General features: G+C 48.0%; 2 protein-coding genes and 1 long non-coding RNA gene across 3 annotated transcripts; 2 read left to right on the top strand and 1 right to left on the bottom strand.

Annotated features, from left to right (window-relative positions):
- Window positions 1-9,136: 9,136 nt before the first annotated feature.
- LOC149451541 (uncharacterized) lies at window positions 9,137-13,787 on the bottom strand. Its single transcript, XM_089690581.1, has 3 exons — window positions 13,743-13,787; window positions 9,406-9,612; window positions 9,137-9,289 (listed from the first exon to the last, which is right to left on the bottom strand). Exons 1-3 carry the CDS (start codon window positions 13,785-13,787, stop codon window positions 9,137-9,139), a joined length of 405 nt encoding a protein of 134 aa, XP_089546707.1.
- A 3,613-nt stretch (window positions 13,788-17,400) lies between these two features.
- LOC149451540 (uncharacterized) lies at window positions 17,401-18,499 on the top strand. The gene is made up of 2 exons (XM_089690592.1): window positions 17,401-17,600; window positions 18,093-18,499. Exons 1-2 carry the CDS (start codon window positions 17,436-17,438, stop codon window positions 18,378-18,380), a joined length of 453 nt encoding a protein of 150 aa, XP_089546718.1. The 5' UTR covers window positions 17,401-17,435; the 3' UTR covers window positions 18,381-18,499.
- Window positions 18,500-18,818: 319 nt separating this feature from the next.
- LOC149451539 (uncharacterized) lies at window positions 18,819-22,292 on the top strand. Its single transcript, XR_016315024.1, has 2 exons — window positions 18,819-18,994; window positions 22,140-22,292. It is a non-coding gene; the product is annotated as an uncharacterized LOC149451539 (long non-coding RNA).
- The last annotated feature ends 418 nt before the right edge of the window (window positions 22,293-22,710 follow it).

Here is a 22,710-nt window from a genome sequence, read left to right as displayed (position 1 = left end):
TAAACCGCTCTTGACCTAAAGGGACGCTTTTTGGACGCCATGGACGTTTCTCAGTTTCCAGGCAGAAAGAACAGTAAAAATGCAGGCAGGGCGCCGGACAAAGCACTCGGGACAAAATGTATGTGAAATGGTTTGATACAGGAATGTTATACTATGTGATTTTAGTGATTTTTGTGAATGTCACTTTTTGTCATTTTCAAATTTCCCGCCGTTCCGTCCCCCGTACGTCCCGACGCTCGCAGGGGACGGAACCCAGATGACAGATGCCAGCATCCGCCGGATTACATTGCCGGAGACACTGCAGGGGGGACATCGCGGGAGCGCAGGACAAGGTAAGTGATCGAGGGATTGTGGAGCAGCACCGCATAGTATTCCCGAGTGTAGCTCGGGGTTACCGCTTGTGGTGCTGAAACTTTACCCCGAGCTACACTCAGGAATACCGCCAGGGGGGTTAAATGACAACTTTGGGTTAAAAAAAAGTAATTTTCCAAAAGCTTGTGGAAAAAAAAAAATCTTCCATGGACTCAATATGCCTCTCAGCAGATAGCTTAGGGTGTCTACTTTCCAAAAGGGGTCATTTGGGTGTGTTTGTACTGTCCTGGTATTTTAGCACCTCAGGAAATGTAATGAGCAGTCAGAAAGTAAAAGCTGTAAATTCCATTATCTCTCCCATAGTTTGTAGACGCTATAACTTTCACACAAAGCTATCAATATACAATTATTGGGATTATTTTTAACCAAAAACATGGAGCAGAATATTTTAGTATTTTTTTATATTTTTATGACAGAAATGAGAAAATGTCATTTTTTTAAAAACGTTTTTTTTGCAAAACTTTTTTCGTTTATAGCACCAAAAATAAAAATTGCACAGGTGATCAAATACCACTTAATTTCTATTTGTGTGAAAAAAAGGATGTAAATTTCATTTATTTACTGTATTGCATGACCGCGCAATTGTCAGTTAAACTAGCACAGTGCTGTATAGCAAAGAAATGGTGTAAATTCCATTATCTCTCCCATAGTTTGTAGACGCTATAACTATCACACAAAGCAATCAATATACACTTATTGGGATTTTTTTCACTAAAAACATGGAGCAGAATACATTTTGGCCTAAATGTATGACTAACTTTGAGTTTACTATATATTTTCTATAGACGAAAGTAAACAATTTTGTTTTTCTACAAAATTTTCGGTCTTTTTTTATTGTAGTGCAAAAAATAAAAAGCGCACAGGTGATCAAATACCACCAAAAGAAAGCTCTATTTGTGTGAAAAAAAGGATGTAAATTTTGTTTGGGTGCAGCATTGCATGACCGCGCAATTATCAGTTGAATTAGTGCAGCACTAAGTAGCAAAAAGAGGCGTGGTCATTAAGGGGGCAAATCCTCTGGAGGGGGAGGGGTTAAACATGTCCAGCAAAAAGATAATAAAAATCAAATTTTGTCATAAATTTCGTCCAGAATGTATTCTGCTCCGTGTCTTTGCTAAAATAAAATCCCAATCCGTGTGAATGAATCGGTTTATGTGAAAGTTATAACATCTACAAATGACGGGATAGATACTGGAGTTGTATTTTTGTTACTAGTGTGATAGATATTTTGGGCCTACAATAATTTTTACCATCATTGTGAACTTTTGATAGAAGTCTCAGTCTCAGTTCCTGCAACTTCCCAGAACTGCACTTTCTAAGTGGACATTGACTGTGTATAAGATTTCCCATGTGTTTTATCACCCCAACACCCCCCATGAAGATTTCCTGTAGAGGTTTATGGCAGTATGGTCACCTAGCTGATGTAAGGAATAAGCCCCGGACCCGTCATTCCTAACACCTCCTAGAGAGTGTTGTCATCCATCTTCCTGCGGGAACTGAATTCAGAGGAGGTACGATCAGCGATTGTCATCCATCTTCCTGCAGGAACTGAATTCAGAGGAGGTATGATCAGCGACAGTCATCCATCTTCCTGTGGGAACTGAATTCAGAGGAGGTACGATCAGCGACAGTCATCCATCTTCCTGCAGGAACTGAATTCAGAGGAGGTACGATCAGCGACAGTCATCCATCTTCCTGCAGGAACTGAATTCAGAGGAGGTACGATCAGCGACTGTCATCCATCTTCCTGCAGGAACTGAATTCAGAGGAGGTACGCTCAGCGACTGTCATCCATCTTCCTGCAGGAACTGAATTCAGAAGAGTAATGATCAGCGATTGTCATCCATCTTCCTGCGGGAACTGAATTCAGAGGAGTAATGATCAGCGATTGTCATCCATCTTCCTGCGGGAACTGAATTCAGAGGAGGTATGATCAGCGATTGTCATCCATCTTCCTGCGGGAACTGAATTCAGAGGAGGTATGATCGGCGATTGTCATCCATCTTCCTGCGGGAACTGAATTCAGAGGAGGTATGATCGGCGATTGTCATCCATCTTCCTGCGGGAACTGAATTCAGAGGAGGTATGATCGGCGATTGTCATCCATCTTCCTGCGGGAACTGAATTCAGAGGAGGTATGATCGGCGATTGTCATCCATCTTCCTGCGGGAACTGAATTCAGAGGAGGTATGATCGGCGATTGTCATCCATCTTCCTGCGGGAACTGAATTCAGAGGAGGTACGATCGGTGATTGTCATCCATCTTCCTGCGGGAACTGAATTCAGAGGAGGTATGATCAGCGATTGTCATCCATCTTCCTGCGGGAACTGAATTCAGAGGAGGTACGATCAGCGATTGTCATCCAACTTCCTGCGGGAACTGAATTCAGAGGAGGTATGATCAGCGAATGTCGTAGAAAGGATGGCGCTCTACTTCCTGCACTCTGTGCTTTCCATCCCCCATCAACCAATCATAATGTGTCCACAATCACCATGGAAATGATCAGATCAATGAAACGTTTGTCATAGACAGACCATCATGTGCCGATCATATACACAGACATTTGTATCACGGGAAACATACAAGAAGAAACATGTATGGAGAAAGACATGGGAAAGTCCCAATATGTGCATTCACCAATCACTCCTTCATTCCCGGTATACACACAATTCCATTGCTTCCATGTGTACACCATCAGTCACTCTTCTAGAATTGGGACATTTTATTACCACCCACTTCTTCGGTGATCCCCACCATGCAAGTATTGTCCTCACCTACAACTGTGGGCCTAATGAGTGCTTGGAACATTTGTCCACAAAGTATTAATAATAGACCTCCAAGTGTTTGTGAAATCTCCCACCACAAATGTACTCAGCCAATCACAGGGCAGGACTCCATTTTTATTCTTCTCCTGCCATCAATGACCAACCTGGTCCCACACTTCATCCATGTCTTTGGGGACCTCTGATCTCTTTATGAACTGTTTCTTCCATGATGAAGATCAGCCATGGAGTATATCTGAGGTGTATATCAGGGTGTGCTTCTTCCCCACATGAGATCTGGGATGTCCAGCAACATTAATCTAGGAACTCAAGGCCCTAATACACCTCCAGGGTTGTGTGGGACCCCTGATGTACAGGAGGACAGGACTTCAGTGCGGAACATTTCCCTCACTCAGGAGTGGAAAGTAGCTTCTCCCTCATGTGCAAACTGTGATGTTTGTAAAGATGGGACTTCTGTGAAAAACATTTCCCACACTCAGGACAGGAATACGGCTTCTCCCCTGTATGAGATCGCTGATGTGTATAAAGACTGTACTTCACTGAAAAAAATTTCCCGCACTCAGAACAGGAATACGGCTTCTCCCCTGTGTGAGATCTCTGATGTCTGTAAAGATGAAACTTTTGTGAAAAACATTTCCCGCACTCAGAACAGGAATACGGTTTCTCCCCTGTGTGAGATCTCTGATGTTTGTCAAGATCAGACTTCTCTGAAAAACATTTCCCACACTCAGGACAGGAGTACGGCTTCTCCCCTGTGTGCAATCTCTGATGAGTGTAAAGACTGGATCTATCCGAAAAACATTTCCCGCACTCAACGCAGGAATATGGTTTCTCCCCCGTGTGAGATCTCTGATGTGTGTAAAGACTAGACATGTCTGCAAAACATTTCCTGCACTCAAGACAGGAATATGGCTTTTCCCCCGTGTGAGACCTTTGATGTCTGTAAAAATGTGACTTTTCTGAAAAACATTTCCCACACTCAGGACAGAAATATGGCTTCTCTCCCGTGTGAGATCTCTGATGTCTGTAAAGACTGGACTTCACAGAAAAACATTTCCTGCACTCAGTACAGGAATATGGTTTCTCCCCCGTGTGAGATCTTTTATGCACATTAAGACCAGATTTACAATGGAAACCCTTCCCGCACTCAGGACAGGAGAACCTCTTCCCTATTGGAAGGCCGGCCCGGTCCCGCACAGTCTGAGGTTCCTCAGGATACGAGGAATCCGATGGTCCATCTACACTGGGTGGTGCCGGATGGACATTGGAGGGAGCCGGGTTTTCTCCTGGACTATACTGTGTGATGTCCTCATCTTCTACTTTCCAGTCTGGAGACAAAGTGAGACAATCCTCGGAGGTTTTCCTCATCTCCCAGCCATGGACTAAAATACAAAGACAAAGAGGATTACTAGACAGGAGCTGATTGGTTCCCCCAAACCAGGACTCCGCCCACATCAGGCAGCTTGGTCTCTGAGGAGTTTACAATTCCACCCTCAAGGTGTCACGGTCGCCCCCTCGCCTGCTGTCCCTTCCTCCCCCTCCCCTCAGTTCAGGTGGCCTGCAGCAGCTCTCCCCTCACTCTCCTTTGATCCTCCTCCCTCCCTTCCCCTTGCAGATTCCTCACATCCTGCACAAGGAAAAAACGCCCCCTGTGGTGCGGGTAGCACCTCTCCTCAGTGAAGCTCCCGAGGAGTCAGGCACCCCACTGGACCCGCATAGCACGGGCCTCCAGGGTGTCTCTGAACCCCCCCCGGTGGGCGCAACATGGGAACGAGGCTTCCCATGCTCTGCGCCTGCCAGAGACAAAGGGCGCGCTCCCTGAGCACGGCCAGAGTGAGGGGGGCGTGCCTCATTGCCCCGACAACCCGACACTGGACCGGCCATTGCCAGGGCAACCAGGAAGCATCCTGCTCCGGCATAAGAGGACCAGAGCGGGACCCGGGAGGTTGTTGGTCCCCTGCACATCACTGTGAGTAGCTGTTGGAAGGTCTGAGCTGAGGCCAGACCCCCACAGCCAGACCCAGCTGAGTACTTTGCTGATCCCTGGGGGCTAGAGGTGCCTGCTGTCTGCTGTGTACCAAAGAGTACTCCTGCCTGCTATCCATTGTGTGCCAACGAGTACTCCTGCCTGCTATCCGCTGTGTGCCAAAGAGTACTCCTGCCTGCTATCCATTGTGTGCCAAAGAGTACTCCTGCCTGCTATCCATTGTGTGCCAATGAATACTCCTGCCTGCTATCCGCTGTGTACCAAAGAGTACTCCTGCCTGCTATCTGCTGTGTGCCAAAGAGTACTCCTGCCTGCTATCCATTGTGTGCCAATGAATACTCCTGCCTGCTATCCGCTGTGTACCAAAGAGTACTCCTGCCTGCTATCCATTGTGTGCCAACGAGTACTCCTGCCTGCTATCCATTGTGTGCCAACGAGTACTCCTACCTGCTATCCATTGTGTGCTAACGAGTACTCCTACCTGCTATCCATTGTGTGCCAACGAGTACTCCTACATGCTTTCCGCTGTGTGCCAATGAGTACTCCTGCCTTCTATCCGCTCTGTGCCAATGAGTACTCCTGCCTGCTATCCGCTGTGTGCCAACGAGTACTCCTGCCTTCTATCCGCTCTGTGCCAATGAGTACTCCCGCCTGCTATCTGCTGTGTGCCAACGAGTACTCCCGCCTGCTATCCGCTGTGTGCCAACGAGTACTCCCGCCTGCTATCCGCTGTGTGCCAAGGAGTACTCCTGCCTGCTATCCGCTGTGTGCCAACGAGTACTCCTGCCTACTATCCATTGTGTGCCAACGAGTACTCCTGCCTACTATCCATTGTGTGCCAACGAGTACTCCTGCCTGCTATCCGCTCTGTGCCAATGAGTACTCCTGCCTGCTATCCGCTGTGTGCCAACGAGTACTCCTGCTTACTATCCATTGTGTGCTAACGAGTACTCCTGCCTGCTATCCATTGTGTGCCAACGAGTACTCCTGCCTGCTATCCGCTCTGTGCCAATGAGTACTCCTGCCTGCTATCCGCTGTGTGCCAACGAGTACTGCTACCTGCTATCCGCTGTGTGCCAACGAGTACTCCTGCCTGCTATCCGCTGTGTGCCAACGAGTACTGCTACCTGCTATCCGCTGTGTGCCAACGAGTACTCCTGCCTGCTATCCGCTGTGTGCCAACGAGTACTCCTGCCTGCTATCCGCTGTGTGCCAACGAGTACTCCTGCCTGCTATCCGCTGTGTGCCAGCGAGTACTCCTGCCTGCTATCCGCTGTGTGCCAACGAGTACTCCTGCCTGCTATCCGCTCTGTGCCAATGAATACTCCTGCCTGCTATCCGCTGTGTGCCAACGAGTACTCCCGCCTGCTATCCGCTGTGTGCCAACGAGTACTCCCGCCTGCTATCCGCTGTGTGCCAACGAGTACTCCTGCCTGCTATCCGCTGTGTGCCAACGAGTACTCCTGCCTGCTATCCGCTGTGTGCCAACGAGTACTCCTGCCTGCTATCCGCTGTGTGCCAACGAGTACTCCTGCCTGCTATCCGCTGTGTGCCAACGAGTACTCCTGCCTGCTATCCGCTCTGTGCCAATGAATACTCCTGCCTGCTATCCGCTGTGTGCCAACGAGTACTCCTGCCTGCTATCCGCTCTGTGCCAATGAATACTCCTGCCTGCTATCCGCTGTGTGCCAACGAGTACTCCCGCCTGCTATCCGCTGTGTGCCAACGAGTACTCCCGCCTGCTATCCGCTGTGTGCCAACGAGTACTCCCGCCTGCTATCCGCTGTGTGCCAACGAGTACTCCCGCCTGCTATCCGCTGTGTGCCAATGAATACTCCTGCCTGCTATCCACTGTGTGCTCATGAGTACTCCTGCCTGCTGTTCGCTGTGTGCCCGAGGTTACTCCTGCCTAAACCGTGAGTGTTCAGACCCGCCTGTCTGAACTACCCCCCATGGGTCTCCCTATTTTCCCTGCCTGGACTGTCCATGAATCCCCCTATTACCTTGCCTGGACTGGCCCCATTGAATGCCCCTATTTTCCCTGCTTGGACTGCCGTTGAATTTCCCTCTTGTCCTGTCTGGTCTGCCCCATTGAACACTCAGACCTTTCCTACCTGGACTGCCCCATTGAACACTCAGACCTTTCCTACCTGGACTGCCCCATTGAACACTCATACCTTTCCTACCTGGACTGCCCCATTGAACACTCATACCTTTCCTACCTGGATTGCCCCATTGAACACTCAGACCTTTCCTACCTGGACTGCCCCATTGAACACTCATACCTTTCCTACCTGGACTGCCCCATTGAACACTCATACCTTTCCTACCTGGACTGCCCCATTGAACACTCATACCTTTCCTACCTGGATTGCCCCATTGAACACTCAGACCTTTCCTACCTGGACTGCCCCATTGAACACTCATACCTTTCCTACCTGGACTGCCCCATTGAACCTCCCTATTACCTTTGCCGGAACTGCCTGCTTGGATTAATACTTGCTCAGGCCATTGATACCCAAATTGCCCTATCGTGGGACGGATTACAATTGTTTTGGGCTCCTCCCCTCTCTTCCCCTTTTGGGTACCCAGACGCTACCTTCCTACCCTGATTGAGTGCCTCCCATAGTTCAATACAGCTTTGTGTGTTTATCATCCTCCGTGTGTGTTGTGTCCTGCCTACACTTCCGTCACACAAGGGAACTAGGAAATGGCTCCTCTGATCTCCTACCAGGTCATTTCTTTATTCATGGACCTTAGTCAGAGAGTGAGGAAACAACCTGAACTGTCTTTTATAGGAGGGACAGTGATGGGGGGATTATAGGACGAGGGTCCCCACCCCCTCTATCACTCATCACCATCTTCCCAACACAAGAAGTACTGCACTTCCTTATTTAGTCCATGATTTAGTCATGAAGAACAGCGGGGCTGAGCCCCACCAGAGGTCAGAGAGTGAGGATGGGGGGAGAACAACCAAGATGAAGACTGGACTGATCCTGAAGACCACCATCATTGGGGTATTGACTCCTCCCTCATTATCACTTTCTGTTTAAGGGTCCAAAGTTGGAGGATGTTATCACATTATTATCACCATGTAAAAGTCTGTGCTCCAATCACATCATCCGATATAAAATGTCCAGCTGGGAGGAAATGGGGGGAACAAAAGAGAATCCATATTATGTGTATATATAGCAGTGGGGGGAGGGGGGAGAGCAGAAGTCAGGACTATGTAATGTACAACATAGAGTATATAGTGCAGGAGTCAGGAGTATGTAATGTACAACATAGAGTATATAGTGCAGGGGTCAGGAGTATGTAATGTACAACATAGAGTATATAGTGCAGGAGTCAGGAGTATGTAATGTACAACATAGAGTATATAGTGCAGGGGTCAGGAGTATGTAATGTACAACATAGAGTATATAGTGCAGGGGTCAGGAGTATGTAATGTACAATATATATTATACAGTGTAAGGGTCAGGACTCATAATATTGTATTCAGTAATCAGTGGAAGATTAAATGTTTACTGTAGACAAGTTGCAGAGATCCCACACCGCTGCCTCCCATCTCCTGAGACTGCACTCAGTGACTTGGGTCTGAGACACTACAGACATATCCCTCCACCCGGCACAGCCAGCAGACCACAGAGCAAGGAACCCTGGGAGAATTGTTCTGTCAGAGATCTTACTAGATCCGGCCATGGGGAAGAATATCCAAATCACACACCCCAGGTGTCTAGGTCTAGTAACACTTATATTGAAAATCAACATTTTGCTGCCAGCTGAGCCCCAGAACCTCCATAAATCCAGTCTAGATACATAAATTGTGTCTGCAGCACAGAGAAGGAAGATTATCCGAGAGAAATCCAGAAATACAGGACGGGGAACACAGCTCAGGAAAGTGACCAGGGGATTACAGGCTGATATCACCCAGTCCCCGCCCTACTCTGGACCAATCAGTGAGCAGTATGGGTGGAGGAATGGATTTAGTGTTCATGACCCACCTGTGCTGATCTCTGTAGGAGTGTCCTCCTCTATAAATGTCCCCGTTATTCCATCCTCCTCCATAGACTGCTGATCATCCCTCACATACGCCTCTTCTTCTTCTGATTGCACCTCAACTTTTATATCTATCAGATCTTCAACCTAAAACAAAATAATAATAGAAGAGCTCATCTGTAAAACATAAACACCAATATTGTGGCATCACATTAAAAAATCACTTCTATGAGTCCATTTTCTGAATGCTCCATCCCACCAACCTTGTAATGGTGAGGGATGGTGTGATCTTCCTGTGTGGAATCCCGGGAATACAGAGGACGGGGACATCTCTCTGGGGGGTTCCTGGTATTAGGTGGCTCCATCATATCCTTGTGTCCTTCTGAAAACTCCTCCATCACTCCATACTCCTCATCCTCCTCTTTATACTCTTCTTTAACATCAATATTATCATCCCCGAGGATTCCACTCTGAAAGATATAATAAAACATTCATTGTAACAAACATGCTGTGTATAAATCACAACTACCAATAATTGTCATCATCTACCTGATGATGGTGAGGGATGGTGTGACCTTCCTGTGTGGAATCCCGGGAATACAGAGGACGGGGACATCTCTCTGGTGGGTTCCCATGACTGGATCCATCTGTAGGAAACACACACACTGACTGAATCCATTGTTTCTATGTGTTTATCAGATGATGGGGGATCTAGGTGGATCCTCCGTACTGCTCTCTCCTTTACAATAAAGTCTCCTCTTACCCGGTGATGTGAGGGGCGGCTGATTGTCCATCATGACGTCCTTGTAGAGATCCTTGTGTCCTTCTAAATACTCCCACTCCTCCATGGAGAAATAGACAGTGACACCCTGACACCTTATAGGAACCTGACACACACAATGATACAGTCACCATCCAGACACATCCCTTGTCTGTTACTGGAGAATGTCCCAGAATTCCCGGCACCGCTCACCTCTCCTGTCAGCAGCTCAGTGATCTCTCTGGTGACTTCTAGAATCTTCTTCTTCTTTCTCTCTTCTATCAGGGAGGGAGGTGGAGGCAATGTGATGTCATATGATCTCCAGACTTCACAGGAGGAAAACTCTACATCTGAACACAAATAGTCACATCAAATGATATTCCCAGAATCCTCCTCACCTCTCCATTCAGGTCTCCATTTTATTAAAGACCCACTTCAGGCTGAGGTATAATTCCCCCCCACAGGACCCCCACACTACGCAGGGTATAAAGAATTCTGATGTCATTATACACAATGCAGGACCAACAGTTCTGTTTTGCTTATGAGGATGCCAAGGGACCCCACATCCTAATACCATAGAATAAAAAAAGGAGCCAAATGGAGGGACATTGGGGGGAAGAGCTGTGAAGTCAGTGTGATGTCATAGGATTCTCCATTCCTCGCCACTTATAAAAGTGGTATAATCCACTGGTATAGACTGATGAGGTGAGAAGGTGACACAGCTCCACAATGAGGAGAATGTTCCGGCCCCGGAAGTGGGGGATGTTCTGCCCCTGAAGGGGTTCATCTGGGTTCCCACACTATATATGTGTGTATCATCATCTGCTGGAGATAAAAGACGTCACAGTGACTATGGAGGAAGAGGATGGACATGACTATGGAGGAAGAGGACGGACATGACGGGGGGTTAATGGGTGTAAATAGGAAATAACATCTTATTACCTCCTCTGCTGCCACTTCCAGCAACGTCTCCTCTCTACTTCCCCCCAACTCAGCTTTCACCCAGAACTTCCTGTCTGTACCTGACATCACTTCCTGCCTGTAACTGACATCACTTCCTGTCTTCCATAGAGACTTCCTGTGTGGGCAGAAGTGAGATCCCCACCTTGTGGAGCTCAGAGGAACTGCAGCCCCGAGAAGCGTCTGGTAGTGTGACCCCGGCCTTGTGCTGGGTGTGTATGGACTGTAGATCCTTGTGTAGGGAGGAAATGACTCCTATCTGTGACTGCTGTAACCTGCTGACTGGCATCTCCTGTGAAATCTGACACTGGCACTGGATACACACAAGGCAGTCAGGGATTTCAGCCCCTCCCTTCTCCTCTCAGACTGTAATACAGAGAGAGCCAATCAGAAGAAGTATTAAAGGAGTCAATGACAGGGACTTTCTCAAGCAGGAGGTGCAGCTGCAAAGCATTGTGGGATATGCAGTCTTGAACAGAAATGGCCTGATAGGTTGATATGAGGGATGGAACTACAGAGACCAGCATGCTTAGTGAGCAGAGTGAAGGACTCCATCTTGTTTTTCCTGAGGGGAGGCAGTCTGCATGTGGCAGGAGACAGTCTGGACCTGGCAGAGAAGTGCTCAGGGTCAGTTCACTCCATGTTTAGGTATCTGCATCAGTCAGGGAACATCCAACCTGAGAGATGTGGCCTACAGTACAGTGCCTACACCGACAGTGTGAAGGGCTCATCGTGAGGTGACCACAGGAGCCGGTCATTTCCAGGACCATGGTTTGGGCCTTAATCCCAGGATCTGGTGAGAGGGATTTTGCCCCCTGGCAGATGACAGGAACACGGCACACAGAGACATGACACTTCTCCCATACTCACCAGGCACTGGGTTGTGTAGATGGTCCTGCTATACAGACACAGTGTTTGCTTTGCTATACAAATCCTGCCACGGGATTACAATGATACTTTACCATAGGAGTGTAAGTGCACCAATGAAAGTGTCTCGCTGAAGACCCCAACATTCATCCTGTTACCAAGAGACTTAACCCCTTCCCACCGACGCCTCCCGGCACTTTAAGAGATTCAGATGCCGGGAGGCGGGGCGGTTGGGGCGTGGTTTAGGAATCATGTGACTGCCGTGATGACACGTCACGGCGGTCACATGATCGGGAAAGGTCCCGATCGAAAGAGCGGACCGGGATCTTTCCGTGAGTACCACACATGTGTGCTGGGAGAGCGCAGGGCGCGCGCTCTCAGCGCATATGTATTTAGTTACATGGACGCAAATGTGCGGCTGCTCGGCGTCTAGGCCCAGATGCCGGGCAGCCACACATTTGTGTGCGGCCGGCGCAAAGGGGTTAGGTTACTGGTGCCATATGGGCACGCGCATGCGTATTCAGGCCTCTATATTGCATGGTGTGGGAGGGAATAGCTCTACCTTGGAAAGTAGCTATGAAGCATCAGTTGGGCGCAGTGTTTGCCTATTGGGCTTGTGGTGTCGGGGGTTAGAAGGGAGAAGTCTGACTCAACAGAATCATCCTTCTGCTCTCCAGGCACACCTAGGATTGACACAGGGGGTGATGCCAGTTAAAGGGGTGGGAGATTAGTGAACATTCTCTCCTGGATCTCCCCTTCCTTCATTGAACATTTACTTCTGGATTTCCACTTCCCATGGTGAACATTCACTCCTGGATTTCTCCCTCCTGGAGTGAGCATTCGCTCACGGATCTCCCCTTCCTTTAGTGAATGTTCGCTCCTGGATCCCCCTTCCTTCAGTGAACATTGACTGGTGGATATCAGAGGATGGGGAGACATCAGAGGTCTATCAGCTTCATCTGAGAATGGGGGAGACATCAAAATGTCCATCAGCTTCATTGTAGAACAAGGGAGACATCAGAGGTTCATCAGCTTCATCAGAGGATAGGCAGACATCAGAGGTCCATCAGCCTCATTGGAGACAGGGGAGACATCAGAGGTCCATCAGCTTCATCGTAGGACAAGGAAGACATCAGAGGTCCATCAGCTTTATTGGAGGACAGGGGAGTCATCAGAGGCTGTCACAGATCCCACCCACATGCACACGCCCACAGCGACTAGCTAACCGAGGCGTGCACGTCTGGCCATGACTTGGTGTAAAGAGGGAATGAGGGGGACTTATTTTGTCACAGCCCGCACTACCTCTCCTCTCATATTAGGACCCATGCAGTTTACGTTGTCTATATGGAGGAGATGTAGGGTTAGATTCATCCTAGGCTCTAAGTGTTCCCCCTTGACCAACATCATTTTTAATCCAAGTCTCCCAGATGGTCTGGCCATTGGTCGAGTCCGTCCTCCTTGGGCTGAGGCTAATCTATTCCAATTGCAACATTTGGTCAATCCCGTAATTCACAACCTTAAAGCCTTCCCTGACATTCAAAAAGCTGCTCGCATTCCACCCCATCAGTATTTTATCTACAGATACAACACATTTTTGCCTCCAAAGCCTCTTCTCTGACTCTTGAACAACCTACCCCTTTAGAGCATATCTGCATCCAAGGCCCACACCACCGGGACATCATTTCCGCTACGTATACATTGCTGGTAGATGTCGCCCTTTTTCTATTGGTTCTCCCCTTTATATGTGTAAATGGTCCCGTTTCCTTCAATGTGATATTGGGTTGGATCAATGGAGTAGGATTTGGGAGGCCTCTTCTAAATCTTCTGTGTGTGTAATGTGTACAGAAAATCCTTCTAAGACCCCGATGTTTTGGTATCGGACCCCTGAGGTTCTCCATGATAGTAACCTGAATGTTTCTTCTGTTTGCTGGTGTTGTGGGACGGAAACTGACACTCTTTTCCACATTTTTTGGGATTGCCGGTCCATTGCGCCCTTTTGGGGGAGGTGCTTACCCCATTGTGGTGACTTCTGCGGGCTCCTGTCCCTTTTGAGCCCATTTACTTTCTGTTGGGTCTACCTTTTCGGGTCTCTCTAAATGTGCGAGGAAACTTTCCACCTACATGAGGGCAGCCAGGAGAACCATTCCCATGCATTGGCTGTCTTCTATGTCCCCCATGTTACCGGCACTGATGAAGGTCAGAGCAGAAATGAGAAAGTTGGAGTACCTACCTGCTTTACACCCTGCTACTGTCCCTGCGCTGGAGGCAGTTCAGGACCCACGGGACACCTATGACACCGATCTGTCTGCTCCGATCGTTTGTGATTGATGGCCATGTCACTGTTTTGTATTGACATTGTATGTTCTTATGTACCTCTCATCGATGAGCTGCTTTATCAGCCTTCTCTCCCTCTCTGCTTTTATTTTACATTTACCTTTGTGACTGCTTGTTGTAATATGTGACATAGAGATGTAAATGGGTGCTAATAGGCTGCAGGAGATCCTCTGAGACATAGAAAGGGAAATGGGAGCTAATAGGCTGCAGGAGATCCGCTAAGACATAGAAAGGGAAATGGGTGCTAATAGGCTGCAGTAGATCCGCTGAGACATAGAGAGGGAAATGGGTGCTAATAGGCTGCAGGAGATCTGCTGAGACATAGAGAGGGAAATGGGTGCTAATAGGCTGCAGGAGATCTGCTGAGACAATGAAATGTGTATGAAATGGATGGATGTGCAGACACTCCCAGAAGATGATGTCATTATGAGTGGATTGATATATATTTTTGCATTGTCCCCCCCAGAAGGATCAGGTTTGGCGGGATCGCTCTCATTAGCTATACATTTGTATTTTGTGTTCTGTGTTTGTAAGACTTTTCTATATGTAATAAGAGATGTTTGTTGAACAGTTGGTTACATAAGAGTTACATTTATTTCTTCTTCCTTTATTCAGTAATGTTTCATCTCCCGTAGTATCCCTGTAAGGTACATATTATACAGGAAGGGGGATTATGGGATGGATCTCGGGGCTGCAGTTCCTCTGATCTCCACAAGGTGGGGATCTCACCTATACTCACACAGGAAGTCTTTATGGAATGCAGACAGGAAGTGATGTCAAGGATAGACAGGAAGTGATGTCAGGTATAGACAGGAAGTGATGTCAGGCACAGACAGGAAGTTCCAGATGAGAGGTGAGGCGGGAAAAAGTATATCAGAGACGTTGGTGGAAGTGGCAGCAGAGGAGGTAATAAGATGTAATTTCCTATTTACAACAAATGTATATAAATCTGAGGCTCTTTTAGGAATGTTTGTGGCTTTAAAAAAATGAAAGGGGCTTTATAGCAACTTAAATGTGTAATATGTGTAACATTGTTCTGTGTATCTCCTCCTCCCCTCCCCCGCCTGTCTCCAGCACTGCACCTGGGGACTAGCAGGGAGGGGAGAGACCTTGCAGTGTAATGAGAACCGATTGGCTGCTCCTCAGGAAAGGGGAGTGTCCGGCTTATCCTTCCTCCTTTCACTCCCAGAGCCTTTTTTGCACATTTAAAAAATCATTTTATCCTGAAGATGACACAAAACCCCCCAAATATCGATTTTCTGAAAGTAGAGACTTTAGAGAATAAAATAGCGGCAGTTCTAATTTTTATGTCACAAAATATTATCACAAAGTCTAGGAAATGCCAAATTTCAGTAAAAAATACACTTAAGCTGATTTCAGGGCACAAAAAGCAATAAATGACCCATTTATGTGTAAAAATATAAAAGCCGAGGTTGCAGCGAGTAAATAGATATCCAACATGTCAAACCTTAAGTTGTGTGTGCTGAAATGGTGACAACCTTTAGTCCCCGGTATTATCTATAGGTGACACATTTATAGCCCCTTCTAGGTCATCAGTATAGAGTACGGAGGAGGTCTGCTCCTAGAATTATCCTCTCATTCTGGTGTGACCGGCGATATGTAACGTGTATCACAATCAATGTTATCACGTGTAGGCGCTCCAGCGTGTGCTCTTACGTTTGGGTGTGCATATATGTGGGGGTGGGGGGTAGGAGTTATGTACTTGGGTGTAACTTTAATTCTTTACAATTAAAAAAAAGCATTTTTACTTAATGGGACAAAGTCCTCTATGTGATGACTTTTGATGACAGGTTCTCTTTATTGAGACATCCAGGGTCTAAAAGACCCCCAATGTTCCCCTGTACTCCATTGGATGTAATGTAGAGCACATCGCACCGCATTACATTCTTTGCTGGCCTCAATGGTCGGGAAATCTGTCATAACATCACTTCTGGGTCAGGACAAGAAGGGAGTGAATGTGTCCGCTCTCCTCCGTCCCCTCTACCCTCCGGCACCCGCTGACCCGGGCCCACAGATGGGCAAGCAGAGCCGGGGAAGCATAGTAAGTACAGGAGAGGTTCACACAGACGGGGTGGCAGAGGCTGGCACCTGAAAGGAGAGCCCTGTGGCTTGCCCTCAGCAGGGATAAAGATTAAACACAATACTTGCCCGGCCCCCAGAACTACATATCCCGGGCGTCGGGTGATGTAAAGTGACCATCCCTGCATGATGAGCCGACATTGACCTCACAGCACTGCCTCAGAGCAAACTAGTCATAGGAAGGATCAGATTTATCATTCCTTGTCTGCAGATCTAAAACTCATCAAAACCAGTTCAGAGACCAAACAAACCCAACAGAGAAAAGGGGCCCCGGACCCCAAAATTGTAGTAAACACTAAACAGTCCAAACAAAATGTGTTCCCATGGGGGAGTAGTTCTTCAATGTCCAGCAACCCTCCTATTCCCCCCTCACATCCACATCCTATTATTGTGTGACCAATACCATCCAAATCATTCTTACTTTCATTTCCCAAAGTTATCCGTCTACAAGGAGACCTGTATAGATCACATGATGGCACCAATGAGGATGGAGGAGGACCGGAGTCACATGACTGAGAAGATACTAAACCTCACCCTGGAGATCATCTACCTGCTGACCGGAGAGGTGAGGAGGATTCTGGGAGGTCACATGACATCACTCTGATCTGTATTAAAAAAACACTGACCGGAGAGGTGAGGAGGATTCTGGGAGGTCACATGACATCACTCTTATCTCTATTAATAAAACACAGACCTGACCGGAGAGGTGAGGAGGATTCTGGGAGGTCACATGACATCACTTATCTCTATTAATAAAACACAGACCTGACCGGAGAGGTGAGGAGGATTCTGGGAGGTCACATGTCATCACTCTGATCTCTATTAATAAAACACAGACCTGACCGGAGAGGTGAGGAGGATTCTGGGAGGTCACATGACATCACTCTTGTCTATTCTGGTCAATAGACCATTTTATTTTTGCACACATTTAGATGATGTCAGGTGGTTGATATTGTTTTATTTGTCTCCTGATCTGTAGGATTATGTTGTAAAGAAGAAGTCTAGTGGGGAGCCAATCTCAGGAGGATGGAGCAGAACCCGGAGCCTCACCATGGTGCCTCCATCTCATTCTCTGATACCTGAGAGGGAGAAAGAGCAGAAGATTCTGGAACTGACCACCATGATGGTCCATCAGCTGACAGGAGAGGTGAGCGGTGCCGGGAATTCTGGGACATTCTCCAGTAACAGACAAGGGATGTGTCTGGATGGTGACTGTATCATTGTGTGTGTCAGGTTCCTATAAGGTGTCAGGGTGTCACTGTCTATTTCTCCATGGAGGAGTGGGAGTATTTAGAAGGACACAAGGACCTCTACAAGGACGTCATGATGGACCATCAGCAGACTTTGGGTTTTGTGAAGATTGTAAGGAAGGAATTTCCCCGGAATGAGACGATATTGAAGCTCACCCTGGAGATCCTCAGCCTGCTGACTGGAGAGGTGAGTGTAATGAAGGGGTTAAATCTGACTCGGCTGTACACTGGGAGGGATTCAGAGTCACTTGAAGTCTTCTGATGTTCTGTAATCAATAACGACATCCACACAAGTACTATGAATACATAAAGTGTCCGGACTCTATGAGATTTGGTTATAGCACAAGATGGCGGCATTGGTTATAGAAGAGAACAATCTCAGCTTTAGTCCAATCAGAGAGACCCATGATTACCAGCATGCCACGCCCACTGACCACTAAATCCATGGGTGACATTTCCTGGTGGGTCAGTGAGCCTTACTAGTAAACCATTAGTGACTCTATTATATGACTTCTAGAAGGAGCTATAAATCTGACCCCATTGTCATCATATCATTGGATGGAGATGTCTGTCCTTTGCTGAGTCGGCACATTGTGGCCAATCCCTGGAGAATAAATCTAGAGCTGACCATAGAAGTGAGGGATTATGGGAGAGTGAGATTTATATTTGTATCACACAGAACTGTACAGCAGTCATGAAGAAATCTACCGACAATGACACCAGAAGGAGATCTCATCGTATGACCACAAGATCCTCGAGAATCCAGAATCCCATCACCATCCCCCCACCTCCATCCCTGATCCCTACAAGACAGAAGACACAGAAGATTCTAGAAGTCACTAAGAAGATGATGGAGCTGCTGACAGGAGAGGTGAGCGGTGCCGGGAATTCTGGGACATTCTCCAGTAACAGACAAGGGATGTGTCTGGATGGTGACTGTATCATTGTGTGTGTCAGGTTCCTATAAGGTGTCAGGGTGTCACTGTCTATTTCTCCATGGAGGAGTGGGAGTATTTAGAAGGACACAAGGATCTCTACAAGGACGTCATGATGGACAATCAGCCGCCCCTCACATCACCGGGTAAGAGGAGACTTTATTGTAAAGGAGAGAGCAGTACGGAGGATCCACCTAGATCCCCCATCATCTGATAAACACATAGAAACAATGGATTCAGTCAGTGTGTGTGTTTCCTACAGATGGATCCAGTCATGGGAACCCACCAGAGAGATGTCCCCGTCCTCTGTATTCCCGGGATTCCACACAGGAAGGTCACACCATCCCTCACCATCATCAGGTAGATGATGACAATTATTGGTAGTTGTGATTTATACACAGCATGTTTGTTACAATGAATGTTTTATTATATCTTTCAGAGTGGAATCCTCGGGGATGATAATATTGATGTTAAAGAAGAGTATAAAGAGGAGGATGAGGAGTATGGAGTGATGGAGGAGTTTTCAGAAGGACACAAGGAGATGATGGAGCCACCTAATACCAGGAACCCACCAGAGAGATGTCCCCGTCCTCTGTATTCCCGGGATTCCACACAGGAAGCTCACACCATCCCTCACTATTACAAGGTTGGTGGGATGGAGAATCTAGAACATGGACTTGTAGAGACTATGGGCTCCAATCACAAAGCGGTATCTTCCCGTATCCCAGTATGTAGTAAGATGCTGCATTCTGTTTTTTAGTAGTGAATCCTGCGGGTAATTTACCACTGGTGTCCTTAGCAACACTTGTAAATAGCTTGTTGTTTAGGAGAGGGCAGCCGCCAGTGTCCCCAACAACCAGTAAACAAGGAGTGGACGGCCGCCAAGTTCCCTGCTGACAGCTGTGACAGGTCTGGTATGGATTTTGAGGGGAACCCCGATGCCAAAAAAATAAAATTAAAGGAGTGAGTTCCCCTCCAAAATCAATACCAGACCCTTAGTGAGTGCCCACCTTCCTCCTGAACCATACCAGGCCACATATTCTCAACATGGGGTGGGTGCTTCAGGGCAGGGGCACTCTGCGCCCCCAAAAGCACCTTGTCCCCATGGCGATGGGGACAAGGGTCCCTTCTTCACAACCCTGGGCAGTGGTTGTGGGGGGGCTTTGGGTGGGGGACTTATTGGAATCTGGAAGCCACCTTTAACATGGAGGCCCCCAGATCCCGCCCCCCCACAATGTGAATGAGTTTAGAGTACATAGTACCCCTATTCATTCACCAAACAGTGTAGTGTAAAAAAAAACACTGGAGTAAATTTTTGACAAAACAAAAATAAAGAGCAATATCCCCCTGATGTAGATCCATCGATGATCCAATCACGATACTCGCTGTCATCGCTGAAAAAACAAAGCTCCCCTCCTGACATCTGACAGCTTTGTCGCCTCCCACTTCTAAATAAACTAAGGAGTTCTACCACCCTGTGACGTCACTGGGTGGCCTTGCCCTCTTGTTACGTCACCAATACAACATGCCCCGGTCAGTGACGTCACGAATACAACATGCCCCGGTCAGTGACGTCACGAATACAACATGCCCCGGTCAGTGACGTTACCAATACAACATGCCCCGGTCAGTGACATCACCAATACAACATGCCTCAGTCAGTGACGTCACCGAGTGACACCGTCTCTTAGTATATTTAGTGGCAGGAGGCAGCAGAGCTGTCAGACAGAGGGGAGTCTTCATTGGGAGCGGAGCTTTTCTTTCCGTGACAGCGAGCATCGTGATTGATGATGGATCTACACCGGGGGGGACATTTTGCTTTATTTTTCTTTTTTAACTAGTAGCCGACCGCAGATAGCCGAATGACGGCTTCACTGCGGCTGGCCAGTTCTGGGTGGACGTCATATGACGTCCCCCCAGAACGCGCTCGGGCGCGCACCCGGCGATCTCCGTGATCGCTGTGTCCTACGGACACAGCTGATCACGTGATGTGGTAAAAGGCCGATCCCAGCGGCCTTTTACCACGTGATCAGCGGTGTCCAATGACACGCTGATCAGAGGGAAATGCAAGTGCCGGTTCTCGGCTGCACTTTCCTCACGCTGTCAGATCGTGAGGAAAGTACTGCCGAGAACCGGCAGTTGTCAGAGCGGGGATCGGCACCGATCATCAGGACACTGATGATCAGTGCCCTGATGATCGGTGCCCAGCAGTGCCACCCGTAAGTTCCGCCCACCTGTGCCCAGCAGTGTGCCCACTAGCTCCGCCCACCTGTGCCCAGCAGATCACCCACCTGTGCCCAGCAGTGCACCCACCTGTGCCCAGCAGTGCACCCACCTGTGCCCCTCTGCAGTGTCACACACCTGTGCCCAGAAGTGCCACCTACCTGTGCCCAGAAGTGCCACCCACCTGTGCCCACCCACCAGTGCCACCCACCTGTGCCCACCCACCAGTGCTGCCCACCAGTGCCACCCACCAGTGCCGCCCAGCAGTGCCACCAGTCAGTGCCCAGGGGTTGTGCCAGTCAGTGCCACCAGTCAGTGCCCAGCAGTGATGCCAGTCAGTGCCGTCTATCAGTACCCATCATCAGTGTCACCTATCAGTGCCGCCTCATCAACGCACATCAGTGAAGGAGAAAAAATACCTGTTTGAAAAATTTTATAATAAAAATTTTTTGCATTTTTTTTATTTATAGCGCAAAAAGTAAAGCGCCCAGTGGCAATTAAATACCACCAAAAGAAAGCTCTATTTGTGAGAAAAAAATGATCAAAATTTCATATGGGTACAATGTTGCATGACCGCGCAATTGTCAATCAAAGTGCGGCAGCGCTGAAAGCTGAAAATTGGCCTGGTAAATAAGGGGGTATAAGTGCCTGGTAGGCAAGTGGTTAATAAAGGACTTGTCATAAACTGCCTGCTGTCTATATAACAGAATACTTTTTTGGGGTGAATAATTAGGGGTACCATGTACCCCATACTCATTCACATGGGGTGAGGGATCTGAGGGCCCCCTTGTTACTTTTTGTAAGTCTCCTGCCTGCAAACCCCCACAGCCACTAGGCTGGGTTGTAGGGAACAGTCCCTTGTCTCCATCAACATGGACAAGGTGCTCTGGGGGAGCAAAGCTCCCCCCCCCCGCCCCAGAGCATCCACTCCATGTTATGGGCACGTGGCCTGGTATGTTTCTGGAGGGGGGGGTCACTTGCTTGTCCCCCCTTTTCTGATTTGCTGTGCTGCATGCTCAGATAGGGGTATGATATGTATTTCTTTCATTTTGGCAAGGGGTCCCCCTCAAAATCCATACTAGACCCCGCCAAAGGGGGAATCCTATGCTATTTTCTTCATATTTCATTGCCGGTAATTCTTTTTTTTATATTTATTGGTTTGTTAGGACGTGGCGGCCGCTCGCTCCCTAACAACCATGTTGTTTACTGGTTGTCAAGGATGCCAGCGGCCGCCCACTCTTTACCAAGCAGTACACATTTCCTGAATGCCGCATGTCTCCACCACTAATTAATGACCGCATGCATTTCATTCTTTATTTCCTTCTGTGAATGTAACGCCTGTTCATGCGGTATTTACTGAGCGTGTTCAGTGTTTGTGGTCAATACCGCAACACGGGATAGGAAATGGACAGTTCCAGGATGGCATGCGGTATTTAGGGGAAATGTACCCACATATCACATGTGATCTGCTTCTGTGAAGGGAGACAATGTGTGGATTTTGTGTGTGATGTCACAATCATAAATCTTACATTTTACAGATGATATTTTCTCTCATTTCCTTGATTTAGAGTGGAGATCCAATCGATATAGAATTTGAGGTGAAAGCAGAAGAAGAAGAGGCGTATGTGAGGGATGATCAGCAGTCTATGGAGGAGGATGGAATAACGGGGACATTTATAGAGGAGGACACTCCTACAGAGATCAGCACAGGTGGGTCATGAACACTAAATCCATTCCTCCACCCATACTGCTCACTGATTGGTCCAGAGTAGGGCGGGGACTGGGTGATATCAGCCTGTAATCCCCTGGTCACTTTCCTGAGCTGTGTTCCCCGTCCTGTATTCCTGGATTTCTCTCGCATAATCTTCCTTCTCTGTGCTGCAGACACAATTTATGTCTCTAGACTGGATTTATGGAGGTTCTGGGGTTCAGCTGGCAGCAAAATGTTGATTTTTACTCTAAGCATTGCATAATGTAGGCACCCAGGACATGTGACTGGGGTCTCCTGCCTTGTGCCTGACTCCTCCAGGGGACCTTCTCTGTTATCTGCTGGCTGTGCCGGGTGGAGGGATATGTCTGTAGTGTCTCAGCCCCAAGTCACTGAGTGCAGTCTCAGGAGATGGGAGGCAAGCAACCCTT

The sequence above is a fragment of the Staurois parvus genome, unplaced genomic scaffold (genome assembly GCF_062004578.1).
Source record: "Staurois parvus isolate SC_StPar_1 unplaced genomic scaffold, SC_StPar_1.0 ptg000534l, whole genome shotgun sequence".
NCBI classification, from domain to species: domain Eukaryota; kingdom Metazoa; phylum Chordata; class Amphibia; order Anura; family Ranidae; genus Staurois; species Staurois parvus.
This window is presented reverse-complemented; position numbering and strand designations above follow the sequence as displayed.

Excerpts from the sequence above, each read along its gene's own strand:
- LOC149451540 (XM_089690592.1), top strand. The coding sequence starts at position 17,436 with ATGGAGGAGTGGGAGTATTTAGAAGGACACAAGGACCTCTACAAGGAC. Across the intron at positions 17,601-18,092 it reads TCAGCCTGCTGACTGGAGAG|AACTGTACAGCAGTCATGAA; the intron begins GTGAGTGTAATG and ends TGTATCACACAG.
- LOC149451541 (XM_089690581.1), bottom strand. The coding sequence starts at position 13,787 with ATGGGCTCAAAAGGGACAGGAGCCCGCAGAAGTCACCACAATGGG. Across the intron at positions 9,613-13,742 it reads GCAGAAGTCACCACAATGGG|AGTGGAATCCTCGGGGATGA; the intron begins GTAAGCACCTCC and ends TATATCTTTCAG. Across the intron at positions 9,290-9,405 it reads CCATCCCTCACCATTACAAG|GTTGAAGATCTGATAGATAT; the intron begins GTTGGTGGGATG and ends ATTTTGTTTTAG.